The sequence below is a fragment of the Pleurodeles waltl genome, chromosome 1_2 (assembly GCF_031143425.1).
Source record: "Pleurodeles waltl isolate 20211129_DDA chromosome 1_2, aPleWal1.hap1.20221129, whole genome shotgun sequence".
In the NCBI taxonomy this organism is placed as follows: Eukaryota; Metazoa; Chordata; class Amphibia; order Caudata; family Salamandridae; genus Pleurodeles; species Pleurodeles waltl.
In genome coordinates, this window is record NC_090437.1 from 1119048508 (window position 1) to 1119067786 (window position 19279).

The 19279-nt window shown below is 40.3% G+C and overlaps 1 protein-coding gene across 2 annotated transcripts in view; it reads left to right on the top strand.

The window, feature by feature from the left end:
• The window catches only part of FAM184B (family with sequence similarity 184 member B), a 320510-nt gene that overhangs the window by 113317 nt on the left and 187914 nt on the right, over window positions 1–19279 (top strand). For both annotated transcript variants that reach the window (XM_069202207.1, XM_069202213.1), the window contains exon 5: window positions 11274–11480. In XM_069202207.1, coding sequence (XP_069058308.1) covers window positions 11274–11480 — 207 coding nt within the window. The remainder of the gene's footprint in view (window positions 1–11273; window positions 11481–19279) is intronic.

Genomic DNA, 19279 nt, shown 5'->3' on the forward strand with positions numbered 1-19279 from the left:
AGTTAGGGGGAGCAGTTCACTATAGATATCTGTTTGTGTGTTACAATACACCATATTTCTATGCCATTCTTCCACTGTCGGCACCGAACCCCGATCCCAGTGCATGGCTATACAGCGTTTGGCTAGTAGCAACTCAATAGCCACCAACCATCTAATCTATTTTGGTAAGTCTCTATCCCAGCCTAATAGCCCCAATATCGGTTCACGGCTGAGTTGCTGTATGCCTATTCCCTCCACCAGTAATTATAATTATTTCTTATATGGCAGAGAAAGGGTTTGAGGGCTAGAGCAAATAATAGCGGGGCTAGTGAACTAACTTGGCGTACCCCCTCTGAAGGGAAAAGTAAGAGGAGGTCACCCCATTGACTAAAATGGAGGCTTTTGAGGAAACATTATATAGAAATTAGGTAAATTAGGGATAGAACCTTGGGACCAAGGCCATGCCAAGCTAAATATTAGACCATAAAATATCACTCAATCCTATCAAAAGCATTTTCCACATCTACTTTTACAAATGATAATTGATAATTAAGGAGAGAAGCATCCATTTACAGTAAACATTGACAAATACCACTGAATCATGTGGTTCTATCAGCTACCTAAATATCCCCAACAGGGGGTTTCCACATTACTATAATGTTAAGTATTCAAGCCTATTTCGTCACATATCCGATCATCCCGCCCACACAAGTATGGGCTCACATACCCTCCGGCTCGCCAGTTTCTTTACCAACCAAATATTGCTTATAAATATCTCAGTGCTTCGCAGGCCTAATAGTTGGGGGGAGCAGTTCACTATAGATATCTGTTTGTGTGTTACAATACACCATATTTCTATGCCATTCTTCCACTGTCGGCACCGAACCCCGATCCCAGTGCATGGCTATACAACGTTTGGCTAGTAGCAACTCAATAGCCACCAACCATCTAATCTATTTTGGTAAGTCTCTATCCCAGCCTAATAGCCCCAATATCGGTTCACGACTGAGTTGCTGTCCACCTATTCCCTCCACCAGTAATTATAATTATTTCTTATATGGCAGAGAAAGGGTTTGAGGGCTAGAACAAATAATAGCGGGGCTAGTGAACTAACTTGGCGTACCCCCTCTGAAGGGAAAAGTAAGAGGAGGTCACCCCATTGACTAAAATGTAGGCTTTTGAGGAAACATTATATAGAAATTAGGTAAATTAGGGATAGAACCTTGGGACCAAGGCCATGCCAAGCTAAATATTAGACCATAAAATACCACTCAATCCTATCAAAAGCATTTTCCACATCTACTTTTATAAATGATAATTGATAATTAAGGAGAGAAGCATTATTAAGGACATTAACAAATAATCTAGTATTATCTGAAGTTGTCCCTTCATAAAATCTTAGTGTTCTTTGCCTATTAAAGTGGGAAGAAATGCTTCTATGTCGATAGCTAGAAGTTTTGCAAATATTTTGTAATCCACATTTACAAGACAGATTGGTCTATAGAGTTTTTTTTATAGTATAAGGAATCTTTTCCTTCCTTATGGATAAGGCAATTGTTAGCTTCCTGAAAATGTACCCAGTGACAAGCCATCGGTGGAGAACAAATTAAATAATTGCAATAATCGTGGTAAGAGAATATTGGCAAAATGGAGAAACAATTCTACTGTGAAACCATCAGGAACAGGGGTCTTTCTTCTCTTAAGTAGAATTAAGAGCCTTAGAGACTTCCTGTAAGAAGATATCTGTCTCAAGAGGAGAAAAATCAAGATCGATGTGAGCTGGGTTAGGAATAGCACCTAAGTAAGAGTTGATATTGGAAGAATGTGGGAGTACTTCTGGAGTGTAAAGAAACTGATGGTATTTAACAAATGTATTTAATATGTCATTATCTTTAAAGAAATTAGAACCCTGTTAATCACATATGGAGTCAATGCAATTACATTGTTTTTCATTTTAAGATAGGTAGATAACAGTTTGCCCACTTTGTTATTACAACCATAGTAACAAGCACTATTTTTAAGTAAGATGGAGGATGCAATATTTGTCAAACGTTCATTAAGATCTATTGTGGTTTTGACAATATTGTTTAGGGCAGTATCACATTTCGTTGCGTAGTATTGATGTTCTAATTGTTTAATATTAGTAAGAGAGATGTATGCTGTTTATCAAAATGCCTCTTTCTTTTTAGCCACAAAATCAGTATTAAAACCAAGAGCAGTGGCTTTAAAAGTGTTCCAAAGAAGTTGAGGGGAGATCCCTGAATCGTCGTGGACATTAAAGAGTTCCGTAGCAAAGGAAAGAAATGCCAAAGAAAAGTTGGGGTCTCCTAGGAGAGAATTATTACATTTTTACCTGTTCAACTTGGGTGAAAGTTGGTTTGATCAGTGATTAAAATAGGACATAGGGAAGATCTAATAATGTTTTGAGAGAAAGATTTACTAATAATGATGTGGTCAAACCTAGAGAGGAAGTCATGTACAGGGTTGCAGAAGGAGTAGTCTCTGAAAGAGGGATTGGAAAGTCTCCCTGAGTCAATCAGTTGTTGTTGACTAATAACTGTGTGAAAATGTTTATGCATCTTAAAGGGTATAGCTTTTACTGTGGATTGATGATCAAGGAAAGGATTCATAATCTGGTTGTAATCCCCTCCTAAAATGAAATAGTCATCATCATACTGTAAGCAATGCTTAGAGACATCCAGGCAAACATTGAGGTCTGTTTGTGTGGGACCATAAAGATTAAAAATGTTAAGGGGATTTAAATAATAAGAAATTTCACAATGATCGATGTACCATCGGTATCTTTTGGTTGGGATACAATGGAAGTGTTCAACTTTTTGTGACATAAAATAATTACGCCTTTTTGTTTATGAGGAGATGGAGATGTTAGAACTGTACACACCAACCATGTTTGAGTTTTAAAGCTTTGAGTTCTATGAGGTGAGTTTCTAGCAAAACTAAATCTGGGTCATATTTGGCTAGATGAGACAAAATTATTTGTCTTTTTATAGGATTAATAAAATTTTGACATTCCATGAAAGTACTCTGAATGGTATATTAGGTCTTCATTAGTGACACACCATAAAAATGTCCAAAAAGAAGTGGAGGAGAAGAAGGTCATAGAAAAAAGAAGATGATAGAGAGGAGAAGACAGGGGACAAAGAGTGAATAAAGAAGGGACTGAGAAGAATGAATAGAAAGGGAACAAGAACAAAGAGATAGAGACAGTACATGTCACAGCAATGACGACTAAAACATACCTTGATAGAGGGCATAAATAAGGATGGGGTGATGACAGCACAAGGAGAGGATGGCACGGCAGGGGAACATGGTGCAACAACAACAGGATATATTATAAGAAATTTGGAAAGACGAAGACAAATAGGTAATCTGCAATGAGAAAAATATATCAGACTTCAATAAAAGGCAGACCAAGACTGAAACACAGCAAGTATACTATAATTAAAATATGAATAAACAACAATAGCGTAGAAGGAGACAACCGCCGCTCATAAAGTAAATACATAATATTAATTCCTAGATGAAACTGAAATATCCATGGTATCAGATTAAATACTTTTTTGAAAGTTTTTGAGGTCTGCAGGATTTTCATAAGTAGTAACCTTATCTTGATTAGTAACTTTAAATAGTAGGCATGGATGAAGCAGACCATAACTGACACCATTGGCTTGTAGCTGTGTGTGGATGTTGCTCTGGATACATCCTGGGTAAGGAAGTGTTTATTTCCTGACCAATATAATAGCTTTTTAATTTTTGCGGCATTAAGAATTTTCAAAAGTCAGGTAAATACCAGAAATAAGAGAATGACTCCTTGTTGCTAAATTATATGTGCTGTATGAGGAGGTTGACAAAGTTGATATGCATGTTGAATATTAACGACTTTGGAAGACGGCAAGTCAAGCAATTGAGGTAAAAAAGAAGAGAAGAAAGATACCAGATCTGTGTATTCAGTGCCTTCTGGAAGACCATAGAGGGGAAGATGGTTCCTGCTCTTCCTATTTTTCCAATCATCTGTCTGAATTTTGAGATGAGCTACCTCCTTCTCAAAAGTAGTTATTTTATGAGTTTGATCCTGTACATCACTGTTGAGTTGCTCCATCATTGAGAACCTTGCCTCCATATTGGACTATTTGTCACCTAAGTGCTACATGCAGACATTAGTTTCTGCTACAAAGGGGCCCCAGTGCTCTGATTTAATCAAGCAAGAGTTCCAATGAAATTGATAACTGCAACTTTACAGGAGAGGGAGGGTCTTGTTTGACTCTTTTATGAGTGGAAGGAGGAATTTGTGTTTTCAAATTAGACTAAGCTATGGAGGATTAGGAAGGGTAGAAGAAATTTGGTCAGAATGAAATAAGTCTGTTGCCATTGGTGAATTGCTTATGGGGCACACTGATGGTGAGGAATATAATTTAAGATTTCTGGACTTGCCCATTTAAGACCAGTATCTAGTTACCAAAGGCAAGTAATAAAATAGTGAAAAGTAAAGTCACTTAAGCCATTGCAAGAGATGTATAGTTTGTGAAAGAGCTTTAAGGAGTCCAGTTATATAAAAATGGTCCATAAGCTTTCTTTAAGATAAGTATCCAGAACCATTGACAGTAAAAGGCATATGCTGTACCTTGAAAATAATTTATGTGCTGTCATGAGGAGCATTGGCTCAGGAGCTCTCAAGAAATTAAAAATGGCCACCGCACCATTTTGTGAGGAGAACAAAATTAACATTGAGTATTAGAAGTGGAAGGGTGCTCTGAGAAAATATAAGAAGGGGTAATTGTCAGTCCAGAGAAGCCAAAACGACTTTATTGCAGAATTTGAAGCCAGAACCACTTTATTACAGAGCAAATAGACTGGATAGGGTGGTGCCCCCAGAAGAAAGCATTCCTGCTGTAGCATGGAGCTCCCGTCTCAAGCAGCCATCTTCTGCAATGCGAAGCTCCGCCCTTGACATACCATGGCTTTGATATGGCTATGCCTGCAGTAACAACAGTATATCAGTTCTGTCAGAGTAAAAGCATATCAAAGTGGGCGCACTTTGTCAAAGTTATGGTTTGTTAAGATGGCTTTAGTAAACAAGATTATGTCATGGTAAAGTTGTCACAGTAAAATAATACTTTTGTTGCATCGTGTATATTTGTTTACTTAATATTGTAGACAGCTCAGCTTTGTGTATATAGTGGAATGGAAGAAGCAGAGGTTGGTGGGATGGCTGGCAGAAGGCCAAGCATTATTTATTTTACATTTGGGAGGGAGGAGAGACCATAGTATATTCCTAACATGTAAGCTACATACAGGCATACATACAAACAGTGATGAAGACAGCAGATCGTTCTCCAACAAAAAAAAGAAGGCTTTCTGCCTTTGTGGTCTAGGAGGGCAAACTAAAGGCCAACCTGCCGTTTGTAGGGCAACATTCTCAGCATCCCTTGTTGCCAATATGAAGGTTTGCAACTAAAATATGTTGCATTATGTGTCATAAGACATGGAAGAATTTGTAGAGGAACTGGCAGGAACAGACAATTGGAGACATGGTAACTGTGGAGACTGGTTCATAAGCGGCTAGGGCCGAGATGGTCAAGCAGAGGAAGACAACCACTCAGGCCAACAGAAGGACTGTTTTCCCTAAACAGTTTTTTTCTTTTCCTTTTCCTTTTCCTTGTGTGATCTCATTTGGGCAGGGGCACAGCTTTGGGGGCAGTGGAGGTGTTTGGGGTGTGACACCTCCCCAAATAAATACATTCCTGGCTTGGTAGTTGAGGCTGGAACCCTGTGTCGCCTCTGCTATTTTGTTGATTTTTGTCATGCGCCAAGAATGAAAGACAAAACAGTGATCTTTGATGTAAACGGAGAGAGAGAAAGAGATGGGGGGGAGAGAGAAATAGAGATACCCATCTCCTGGCTAAATTTCAAAATGTGAAACCAGATATCCTGGAATCAATACCAGTTTCCCTGCATGTCCAAACTGTGTGATCCTATGCAAATATTTGATTTCACAGAGCCTCCTTTTACTTTATCATCACATATGAGAGCTCTTTATAATACTTGAGTTCAGGATATGTGCTCTTCAAGGACTCATATGGTTGACTTAAATAGTCTATAATGCTCCTTCATAAAAATCTAGGCCATGTTTAGGGTTCACATGACTACTGACTTGCGTATCAGTTCAGTAATGGTATTATTGTTAGGGGGAGAGGCATTAATATTTGTATGTTCATGTTTAAAAACTATGTTAATGTTTGTATGTTAATGTTTAAAAACGATTACTTTTATAAATGTCATTCTATGCAGTGATATAATGTGATGTGCTGAGGTGAAAAGCTTCTGCTTGTTAAGAAAATAATTTTGAAAAGACTGTATCATAATTTTACATTATGTTAGTTGAATGATATACACAACAAATATTTTCATGGCTTTGCTCGTGCAATGACTCTTAGAGACAAGCCAGACCCTTGTCTTGGCTCTGGCTCGAATCACCCTATCCATTTACTGATTAGCCCACATCTATTCGCAACTCGGGCTTAGTACAGGGGGTCGTCAGTCACTTGATGAAAGATTTGTAAAAGGTGAATGCTGTAAAAATGGTGGCTTACCTATGTGCAGCGATTGGACAACTCTACCATCAAGCCTTCTGGTAGGAGAGAGACATAAGGGAGTGTGCAGTGAAAATACATTTACAATAAGTGACCCACGAGCAGGGACTCAGGTCGTTGTGTTCCATGTGACTGTAAGTGACGGTACTAATGAGCTCCCAGGGAGAACGACTAGGCCCAGGTGGGACGTACAGGGGTGTTGCTTAGGGGAGGAAGGGGTTGATATGTGATAGCCCCCCCAAATCTGTATGTCTGTGTCAATTTTTCTCATTGTTCATATTTGACTTAGAACTTTTAAGTTGTTGATTTTTTTATCAGAAATATATATTACTGGACTACTGTAAATCTGCATGCATGGAAGTATTTCTTGATTTGTGCAAATTTCATTACTTCTTGCAATTCATAAACATTTTCAGTAGTAGCTTGGAAAACTGTGCCAGTCTCAGGTTTCCAGGCATACTACTGGCATTCAAACATCCAAAAGGTGATGGGATGAATGCTTGCAAATAGTCTAACCAGTGTCAATCGTTTGGGTAGCATTCCAACCCGTTGTTTTTTGCCCAATAGGTCACTCTAGACAGAGGTCCACTGACAGATCTGTCAGCTTTACGGTAGTCTTCTCTCCAACATTTTACCTTCCTCCTCCACTTTTTCTGACCTCATTTTTGCTGGTATTCGGACTCTGTGCACTTTTCCACTGCTATCCAGTGCTAAATTGCTGGTGCTCTCTACTCTAAACATGGGAATGTAAAGAGCACTACATGTGTCCAGAACCTGTACATGATATTACTGGGCCTGCAGCACTGATTGTGCCACCTACTTAAGTAGCCCTTTAACCATGCCTCAGGCCTGCCATTGCAAAACCTGTGTGTGTTTTTTTAAACTGCCATTTCGACCTAGGAAAATAAACCTTTTCAACAGATATTGTGGTATCCTGCATTCTGACTCATAATATAAGCAAAATCTTTCACAGTTGTTAACAAATGAAACAATGTAGTGTGCAGTGCTGGAACAAATATTGCCTGTATTTGTGAAACATTTCATAGTAAAGCTTGTACACCAACCAGGTGTACTAGTCCCAGAACGCACCACAACAATGCCCGGAGGCTTACGAAATGAAAGACGTGGTTAGGCCTTTTTAACAATGTTCACAATTCTTCATTTGTTTAAACACTTTTTTTTATTGTTAGAAAAACAATGCCTTGTTTCAAGGAACGAAGAGTCCAAATGTTGCTTCACACTTGAGCTTGTGTTTATACAAAAGTCACTTATGGTGCCACATGAAGTAAGAAAAAGGTTCAAGCTGACACTCAATGCATTTTGGGTATGAACCCTTAATCGGGGGTAAATGTGAATAAAAAATGCAATAACTTGGAGTCAAGTACAGACCAGTCCTCAATCACACTTGAACATAAACCTTTTGCCAGGCCGACACCTTTCTTTTTAATACATAAAGGTCACCACTAGGGTAGGCCCTGGACAGCCCAGGGGGCAGGATACAATGTATTTAGAAAGCGGGACATGTGCTTTAAGTTTTGCATGTCAAGGTAGTGAAAAACTATTACATTCTTTTTTTACTTCTGCTAGTCCTATCTCTCCCATAGGATACAACTAAAGTTGCCTTATTATATTTTATAAGTGTAATTTCCAAAGGCAAAGAGATAATTCATTCAAGTTTGGGGTCCATGGAATCACAATTTAAGATCCTAACTTCAGGTGAAGTTGGATTGTAAATCGCGACTCTGAAAATGCTCCTCTTCATTATCTACCAATGTAGAATCACTAGAACGCTCCTCCCTTGAATATTTGGCAGTTCTGTGCACCTGCTTCAAAAGTTCTACGTGAAATGCAAGATATATTTAAATATGAGTTGGGCATTGCAGTCTCTCAACTATCACATTGGTAGAGTTGTGATTGAAACATGGACAAATCAGTTGTTTAATTGTCTTTATACTCTTTGTTAATCACGGGCTCTGAGCAACCTTTTTCATGCCTCATATCATTTAACTTGAACTTAGTCTTGGGACCAAAATTAGAGTGATGTTTCAATTGCAACAAAGAAAGAATTGCTACAGGTGAGCTCTACTAAAGACAGCCACATAATTTAACCTTATGCAGCATACATTCAATGACATTACAAAATATGAGGATCTAATTTCCTTTCCGACTGTTTACCACTCTGTGGGTTATAGGTGGATGATAAATATGAAATCACTATCAGGAATCAGCTAAGTTAATTTCAGAATATGCGCCCATCTCTTCGCAGTTGACATTATGTATAAGTCCATACGTTCTAAATATTTGCAAAAGCAATAGTTTTGGCTGTAGAAGCCTTTTTAATTATTGGAAAACGAGCTTCATTTGTTGTAGAAGTCAATGACCATCCAATAACAATATGCCCTTGAATAATGGGAGGGTGTGTCACAAAGTCTGAGAATACAGTAGGCTAAGGATGTTGAGGTTTGGACATCACTTGAAACAAACTAACAATAGCAGCTTTGTCATCCACAGGTCATATCATACACCAAACACAGAAAGGCGCTGCAGTGCACTAATGGTGCTACAAAATTGCTAATTAACAATAACAGAAATTACATTAGCCCTCTTTGTCATGTACTAACTCCTTCTCCCCAAAGTTTCCCTGCAGCAAAGCATGTACTTTACCAAATAACAAAATATTATGTTGTTGTCCCATCATGTCACCACTTCATGAAATGCTGCCACAAAGCCAATGCTGGTTTCAACTATCTCTTGTCTTAGAATAGGAAATCTCGCTTGATTTGGTTTCGTAATGCCACATGTGAAGACCTGGGTAATCCTGAGAGTAGGTGTTTCAAAAACCATTGGGTTTTGAATTTTAGCACCGATCTATTGTAGAGAAACAAATGCATTCCTCTCCCTCTAGTGCCCTTCCTTATCTGGATTTTACCTTGATAGGGTTTGTGCCTTGATAGTCATGTAAGTATTTATATGTGATTTCGTAGAAATACTGATACTGGAAAACCATTTCATCTAAGCTGTTTATTCTAAGTTTTCAATATAAATGATGTTTACCGTTTCATAGAAACACTTTAAAGCACGTCATCTCACAAGATTTTCAAGGTGTAAATTGTATTCATCTTGAAAATGAGATTTCACCGTTGGCTTTTCTACAAGGATTGCATCAATCATTTTTCCATTCGGCCCCTTTCATTACCACTTCTTATCACTGAGTGATATTACATGTTTCTCCTAAACTGCCGTTTGGACTTTACTACAATCCCCATTCCCCAGTAGAACTGTTATCATTATCCTTGCACGTTCTTTCTTCATCCATCTTCCTCCTCCTACCTAGCTTGCTTACTGCTTCCGTTTTTGTTTTGGGGCGTCGGGGGGAGTAGTCACCCCCAATCGCCTTCCTTTCTCCTATCCCATTTTTAAGCTTAGTTTACTTTCCTCGCTATTCTCTTTTTTTTTTTTTTTTTTTTTTAGTGGAACCTTTTCTGTACTGTCATGCGCTTTCTTAACCTTTTCCGCACCCTTCCTCCTTCTCTCTACCATTGTCTCGTTATGTCCGTTTCCCCTTCAATTGCTTCCCTTAGCTAGAATTTAGTTTGGGGTCTACAATATGTTTTTCCTTCAAACACTGTTAATTAAGAGATAATATTTCAACATTATACTGTTTAGATCTATTATTTTTGACCACATTGTATTTCTTTCAATTCGTTTTTTTCATTAAGACTTTTAGAATTATTTGAAAATGTGTACCACTTAATTTATTTTTCTATGCATTTACATACTACACCTTTAACTTGTAATAAAAACAAAATAAAGTGTATCCTTATGAGCTGTCTTTCATTGCAAGTTATGAGTGCATTAAGAAACATTGTGAAAGTCTCTATGCCAGTATAGCATCAAATATGGCTAGTAATTAAATGATTGCATATTTCTTGCATACTTGCCTGCACCATTCAATGTGCTTGAATGGTAGACAGTTGGTCGTGTTGCCTAAGTAAAGTTGTCCTCTTGCAAGGGTAAGACATCCGCAGCATCGGACAAAGCACTGACTTTCAAAACGAGATGTCTTTTTTGGATCCGGATTTTGATACAAAGGAACTGTATAGAGAGATTACTTCAGTCTTGTGAATACATTTACATTGAGTTATCCCAAACAAGTGATATTACTTTCTTCAACAGGAACCATGGTGGCCGACAAAAGACTTCTCTAGCTATAGGCCACAGCCCCAACATGCAGTACTGTGATCTTTCAAGGTTTGCGTTTGTGAAGATGTCCCATGCAAAATGATGCAGAGAAAAGATAGGGGTGGGGGTGGGGTTTTCAAAAGAATGCTCCATCTTCCTGTGTTATAAAATGCTTAAATGATTGGTCCTTTCCTCATAGATTATGCATTTTAATGAATTCGCTGTAAACTATCTACAATCATCCTTCGGAATGGACTCTGTACACCAGATCACCCCTAGGTGATCATGTTTACAGTAGTAACCGAATATTTTTGGTCTATTTTATCTCTCCTCGTGCATTTAGCATTCCTCTTGGTCTCCCTGCTGCATTTTTAGGTTGTTTAGCCAGAGAGGTATCTGTGTACGTGGCCTGTATATCTTCACCTCCCTACTCTCTGGGTTGTCTGTAGTGAACCGTTTTGCACTTGTAGTTTTAAGTAAGTGTATCTCAATATATTACAGTGTTTGGAAGAACATGCTCTAGAAAAAGAAGAAATGAACCTACGCCATGAAGAAGAGCTATGTAAAATCAAACGGCAGTCAGATGAGGAGAAAATGCGTCTGAAGGAACAGCTGGTCAGGGGCTTGGAAGAATTAGTGAAGAAACATACAGCAGAGATCAAATCAGTACAAGCATCCATGGAAGCTGAAAGAAGAAAACTGCAGCAGGTGGGAGTGTTATTCTGTTACTAGGAAACTGTGCTATACACCTTTTTTCAGTGATATGGTTATTCAATTTACTCTGTGCCCCTCCTTCCCCCACCCAGCGCCTTGAAACCCTACCGGGTGAGTAGCGCACTTTACAAATTACTGATTGATTGATTATGCTATGCGAATGGCGCCCTCAGTGGCCCTCCTCTCCTGAAGGATGGAGACTAATCCCAAAAGATGGCCTCTTCGAATCATGCGGAAGGAGGTAAAGGGATAGTAGAGATGGTAAATGGAAGTTGCAAGAGACATGCCAGCTTCATCTGTGTTCCATCGTTGTTCACTTCACTCCTTTCAAAGATCAGTGAATGACTAAATAAGAATGGTTGAATGACTAAAGCTCAACATTTCATTTAATGTTTCTTGCAATCTGACACTTTCACGCTTTTATTCGATGTTTTCTAGGGTGTCAAAGAAACATTAATAATATTTGTTTCACGGCAATTATTGAACTTGTAATGCGTTTTAAATCCAGCATTACGATTTCAATTCTAGTGCAGTAGAATAGTGCCACAGTGAGACCTTATTTTGTTATCTTTACTCTGGTAACCACCACGTTGCAAATTTAAATCCACTTAATTCCCAAAACTCTGCTTTTACTTTCCTCTAGTTTCTCACAACGTGTTAAAAGTCTTAGGTCTGATTAAGTAGAACTTCCATAGATGACAGTGGTTTTTGAAAACTGATAGAATCAAATGAAAAAGTAAGATACGTGGCATCTTTCCCATTTCCCCTGAATTGTAGTAAACCTCGGGAAAAAGTGGTCTGTTGGACAGTGCACCACAGTCCAATCTGTAGAGATAAGCAGGTTGCAATGAGGAACAGGTTCACTCATCCACTATGCAGAAATGCAATGGCGAAGGCTTGAGCAGTCCTTCAATATCTACAGAGACCTACCAGGCTTAAGGGGTCTTAGGTGTCTGACCAGCAGAACAGTACTGGCTTCTCCAAGTTTAAGTAAAATATACAAATTTAATAATAAAACAAAAATGAAGCAAGCCTTAGCTCTCATACAGACTGGCCCAGTTTCCTGTGATCAAATTAAACATGGAATAAAATCTGGCACTTCGTTTTTTTGTATTTATCATCTGCGATAATTATCACTGATAAGTTTTACCTGTAAAATCGGGCATAGTATGCTGAGTTTGCTGCTTACTTTACCAAAATCACCCTGTCTCGTCATTGTGTGGGCATTGTCCATATGGTAACTATCAGTAGGTCAAACCTTCTGATATTCATTCACAAGATTCAGATTTTACCACACCTACTATTTACTGAGTGCGATAAAATCTGCACAGCTCATTATTTCGATATGATTTGAGTTTTGAATACTAATTTTATATATGAGGCTGTGATATCTGCTGCTCTGCAGACAATAGCACTTAAAAATAAAGAGACAGCCATAACAGTGGTGAGGGATGTGAAGCCAACCATAGTAAAGGAGAACCACAAGGAGAAATTATGAGAGAAAAAGACAGCGAGAGAAGTAGCAAGAATGAAGATTAAAATAAAGAAAAATGTGAAAAGAGAAGGAAACTGACAAGTGTCATAAAGTTAAAAGGATAGATGGATGGAAGGACAAAACAACATTTGCATGGGTAGGAGAAAGAATTGATAGAACTATAAAAGGGTGAATGAATGGAAACTTGGATGGGTGAAAGGATGGATGAGTAGATTGACAAAACAACAATCATTAGTAAAGCCAAATAGGCCTGCTTCTGCTGCTAGCCTTAAACTTTGTCAGTGCTTGTTTCCTTTTTTGCACAGTTTTGTTGTTGGAGAAGTGACTGCGCCCATGTTAACCTGAAAGCACACATTGAGATAGTAGTCCCTGGAACTGAAGGGAACTACTTTGTGGACGTGCTCCTCATGAAAGCACAGAATTGTATCATGCCCAGTGAGGTTAGCCAATGGCTAAAGCAAGCTGACCCATTGCCCCGTGCGGTATGCTGTAGTGAGTGGAAGAAAATGAATGAGACTACAACAGATCAATGGATGAAGCGGGCTGGCTGAACGCCCTCCATATAAGATTAGAAGGCCTTGGCATATGCCAGACTTAAAGAAAATGAACCAAGGAAATTTCACTGGCCTGTTCGCTCCATTATTAGATACACATTTCTAGGTGATAACAACACTGCCTTGCAAGAAAGAGTGCAGTCTCCCACTCCACCCTTGAGGAATGGGGTAATGAAAAAGGGGGGTAGTTTGGTGGTAGACGGAGAATAGGAAAACCCACATAACATTGTGATAAGCAAAGGAAACACTCATCCCTGAAAACCTCACTAATGAGAAATATAAGAATCATGCTGGTCAAGCAGAATCTCCTGGAGTGGTCTAATTAGGTAATACTGCCCCCAGAGTCAGTATTGCAGTGTTCCCTCTCTATTTGCCCTTTACTAACTCTTACTGAACTGCAGTTGTGTGAACAGATGGACTCTGACCTCATCTACTATACACAGTTTGGAAGGATATGGAAAACATGCAGCAAAGTTCATGTAATTAAGCCCCATTCTAACAGCCTGAAATTTTGCCTTTTTTATGTGAATAGTCCTGCCCAGGGAAGGAAAAAATATTGTGTTGCTGTTTGAGAAGCTTTAACTAATCTGTTTTACTGCTACACAAGTTACTACTTTCCTTTGATATGAATTAACCCGGTCCACGATTATAGCGCCTGACCTGTGCCTCTGTAGGGATATTGTATCTGCTAATGATGTCTGTCTGTCGCTCCAGAGTACATCCCTTGTCTTGAATCGTAATACTAAGGACTTCGCATCTCCAGAGAAGGAAAGCTAAGCACAGTCATTAAATATCTCATGCATGCAAGCGTTGCATCTTAATGGGTTTGCCCCAAGGCTTCCAGCTTTGTGGCCTTCTTTCATAGTCACTGGAGTAGGGTCTCCATTTTAGTAATTGTTGAAGACTAGTCTTCAAAATGAACCTCTATTTTGGATGTTCTGTGATTTGTACTGCTTTTCTAGGCACTCAGGCTCTTCAGTGAGACCATTATCAGGACTTCTCCATGTTTTAACTGGGCCACTCTACGATTCTCCTCCTCTTCCACAGTGTAAAACAGAGTCCTGAATGAGGAATGTCTCAGGCGAATAAACTTTTGGTAATCCCTGAAGCACTTTGTTTTCAGCTTCATGGTTGCCAAGGCTAGGAGCTTAAATCTCACATGTTAAGTAAGGAATGAATGTCATACTGTCGAACCCCCTTAAAAAGAATGGCTTGCCACTCACTTGTAAACTTTGCCGTGGCCGCTATTATAAAGCAATGAAAACGTTGTTCATCTTTTCAGGTGGCACACATCCATCTGCATTCTGGACTTTTACCTCAGCTTTCCATTGCTTCTCCAGGCCAATTGCAGGGGGTTTCCACAGCAGTGCTGCTTCATCACAAGAACTTCAGGGGTCCTTCAGGATTAACAGCAGACACTACCCCACAGTGTGTATCGGATGGCATCAGAGTCTGGAATCCCTCCATGGTTGTCAGTGTGCAGAAGTACTGCCACCGATTGCACTAACACTTTGAACAAGCACTGGCTGTAACTAGAGGAATTTTGGCCTCGAGTTTCTCAAATTTAGAGGGTGATCTGTAACAACGAATGCGCTCACCCAGTGCCACTTTGGCACACCTGCATGTATTGGGGTCTTGTCAGACTCTCTTTGGCCCTAGCCAGCTGCCCCTGGCCCCAGACACGAAGCATAACTGGATTGCTATGGAAACAAATCCATTCTGTGACTTACCATGCCTAGATACCCCCTAACCCAGGTCATGTAACAAACATTTGAAGCTGTTTTCGTTCATACATGATGTCAGTATGCGCAGTAATCAGATGAGGAGGTTGTCTTCTTCCAGCTCTGGAGCATGTCCTGTACAGAAATCAAATCTTGAGGTTGGTCAGACGAATCTCAAGTATTTCCTCTATGGGCGTCCACAGAATTACATTCCTTGTTCTTCTCCACTTGTAGCTCTGAACAGTGAAAGAATGTGTTCAGGAATGTAATGCGCAGGATGCAACCTACACTGAACTATTGTACTAACAAGTGTTAAAGTAATCTTCACCCCTGCCACTCTCTGTTTTATAGCAAAGTGACTTAACACCCGTCCTGCGATATGGCCAAAGAACGGGGGTCCTATGGGTGACAATGAGAAGGTAAAATTATTAAACCGAGCAGTCCCCCCCCCCAGTTACTCTGCTAAGTAGGTTCAGGCGGAGGGGGGAAAGGCCAGACCGCGCACCAGGGGCACCACGGCCTCAGCGGAAGTCTCTGCCCAGCTGCCGGGGCGCTGGATCTAGGGATGCGGAGGAGCTGCAGCGCCCCCAGGTGACCTTTAAGGATTTGATCTGGAGAAGCAGCCACAAAGAGTCCTTTTTTTGTAACTCTTTGCTTTGGGCTGGAGGACAAAGCGTCACTTCTTATCACAAACTTGCTCTACACATGAAGACGTGTTAGCCTTTCCTTTCCCGGAATGCAAAGTTCAGGGCATTTAAGTCAGTGCTCTTGCTGAGGCACTAGGGATCATAAAAGGAGAAGGCTACAACACATCACCGTTTTTTTATCACACATAAAAGAAATATTTGCTTACTGTACACACTCGGTTTAGCTTTATTGGTCATTTCGTACAGTAACAGAAAAAACGAAAAACACAAACTTTGCCACAGTACACGATAAAAAAGTACACAATCGGAAATAACGTACAGTATAGAAGCATTACCAAGGACAATAGGACCCGGGACGTCAGCCATTATCAGCACGTCACCTTCAGAAGGAACCAGGTGTGGTGAGTAGATTGGCTGTAAATGGGCTCCAGGTGGCTCTGGGTTGTGACGATATTGGAAGCTCCTCAGCGTACAACCCCAATAGCTCCCTGCCATAGGTCATGTCCAAAAGCCACTGTTGCATCGTAGGTGCCACACGTTTACCCCAACACATCGCACCTCACCTTTTAGCTAACAAGAACTCCACTGAGGTGAGCCCACACACTGCTGGTTGCAGGTCTCGACCCATTCCAAGGAAACACCGGTGAAGTTTACATGCCACTGGTTCCAGTATCACAGCTGACAGAGCGGTAGTGACCAGTTCCAAGCATTGCCCCACCAAGGGGCAGCACCATGCTAAACTATGCCATAGAATGGCACGTAACTGCAGCGGACTGGCGTCATCGTGCTCCACTGCCAGGCGCAGATGTAATCATGAGGGGGATGCCAATAATCAGCAATACGGGCCTGCATACATAAATAATAGAGTTCTAAGTCAGGGGCCTGAAACCCTCCCGTGTATATGGTAAAGTCAGTACCTCCTCCGTATTCTCGGTTGCTTACCCCCGCGCTAACGTTATTGAGTGTGCTTTAAGCTTTCTAAAAAAATGCTGCAGCAAAACAATCGGGATGCTAATGAACAGGTTTAGAAACGTAGGTAGTATTACCATTTTCATGACAGCTACACTCTCTGCCAAAGACAGCGGAAGCCGAGAGCATCTCTTTCTCTGGTCTGCAAGTTGGGAGATGGCTCTACCGTAATTATAGTCAACCACCAGCTCAGGAGCTCATATTTCACAGGATCCGTACTACACTGCAGGGCTACCCCAGCTCACTGGGCTTAGTGGCAGGGGTCAAAGGAAGGATAAAAGATTTAGACCAGTTTATACCCAGGCCCCAGTAGCACTCAATTCTCAGATATTCATTCATGCATTAGAGGGCTAAGTGAGCAACAGGGTCCTTGACCTACAACACCATATCATGCCCATTAAGAGAAATGCCCAGGGGCCGCAGGGTAAATCGCAAAGCCGGTGATACATATCCCTGGCGTATGGTATACGCCAGTGGCTGTAACGTGACAGCAAATAATAGCGGAGAAAGGGGGCATCCCTGGCTAGTTCCTCTATGGATAGAGAATGGAGCAGAGATGAGTCCATTGACGCGAACACGAGCGGTTGGGCAAGTGAAGAGGAGTTTGACCCATTGCAAGAAACAGGGAGGGAGCCCCATGCACTGCAGTCGCAAACATATGTCTCCTTTTGACTCAATCAGATGCCTTAGCAGAGTCTAATGGGACCGCCACCGCCTCCAGGGTGGGTTCAACTGATGAAGCAGCGCAAATATCGTGCACTGTGCACCTTTAACTTTACACATATCGCAAAATTCATCAGCAGAATGAGAATTATAAATGTCTCTTATTTCTGGTGTGTCATTAGTCCAAAATGACACATCATTTTTACACATACAAGGTTAACTCCAGTGAAACTTAAAATTTCGTAGATTTGAAAATGGCCTAGTTTCATTTAAATGTGACAATTGCAAACCCAGACATGACTATCCTTTGTGAGTTAATAGACAAACTCAATTAATTATTGGCATACATTTGTTTTATCTTGCATACATCTTGATGCGTAAGGTGTCCCGCAAAAATATAAGTGTTTGTAAATCGAGTGTTCTGTTCTTATTCTCGTCGAGTGCATGGATTTTAGGTTTAGCCATAAATCTTCCTTATCCAATGTGGTTTAACTACAACAAGATAAGACCACATCACTGCAAGCAGAAATTATGCCCCATTACTGTCATCAAAACCGCCAAAATACTGGCTCTAGATGCAATAAATATGCGCAGATGTAATCATGTTACAACATACGTTGCTGCACAGCATACTGCAGTTGTAGTCACAAAATGCTAAATTAGAAGGTACAGTCTAGAAAAAAGGTTATTTCTTTTGTTAGATTTTACCTACCCATTAAACAGAGGAGAAGAATCAGAACCATTATGTTTCTGTTAACGTAGTGATGCTGGCTTTATTTTTTCACACATGGTATTTACTTAACCTTTCCCTCTCTGTGTGATATTGTTCAGTCTGTGCAGCAGGAGCATTGAAAAGCTGAACAACTGTACCATTAATTGGCTTTAAACAGCTGGTCAAGCCAGGATCCTTCAGTTCTAGGATTAGGTCGAATTAATTTTTAGTTATACCTAGAGTATCAGCAACATATTTTGCCACACTCAGTATAACCTTTTTGGTACTACAAAAATAAAAAAAAACAAAGCACTTAATAAGTGGAAATTAAAGAAATACTCGAAACAGCTTTTTAATAAGGAATAAAATCACAAGCCAGGGTTAGGAAAATTGCCGATTTGTAGAAATGTCTCACTGAATTCTCTCACACTCACAAAAGGCGGTGAGGGTCTGCTTGCAGATAGTCTAAACCAGTGGCGGCCGGCAGCTTTAGGAGGGAGGGGTGCGGGCGGGAAGCACACACACACACACACTCATTCTTTCAAACACAGACACGCACGCAGACACATCCATTAACAACACTCATACCATTCAAACATGCACGCATGCACGCACCAAACATTCATTTCAAAACATCACACACACATACACACACTCATTCTTGCACGCACGCACATCCATTAACACTCATAACATTCAAACAAGCATGCATGCACCAAACGTTCATTTTAAAAGATCACACACACTCATTCTTTCACACACAGACACGCACACACGCACGCACGCACATCCATTAACAACACTCATAATACTCAAACATGCACGTGCGCACCAAACATTCAATTTAAAACATCACACACACACACACACACACACACACACACACACAGGACTTCAGCCTCCAAGTCCCAGGAGAGTTGGGACTGCTGCCTTAAGGTCAGCCAATGAGGGAAGACAGCAGTCCCAGCCTCGTCACAGAGTCAGATATGGTCAGTGAGACTGCTGACCCCACCCTACTCTGTGACGAAGTGT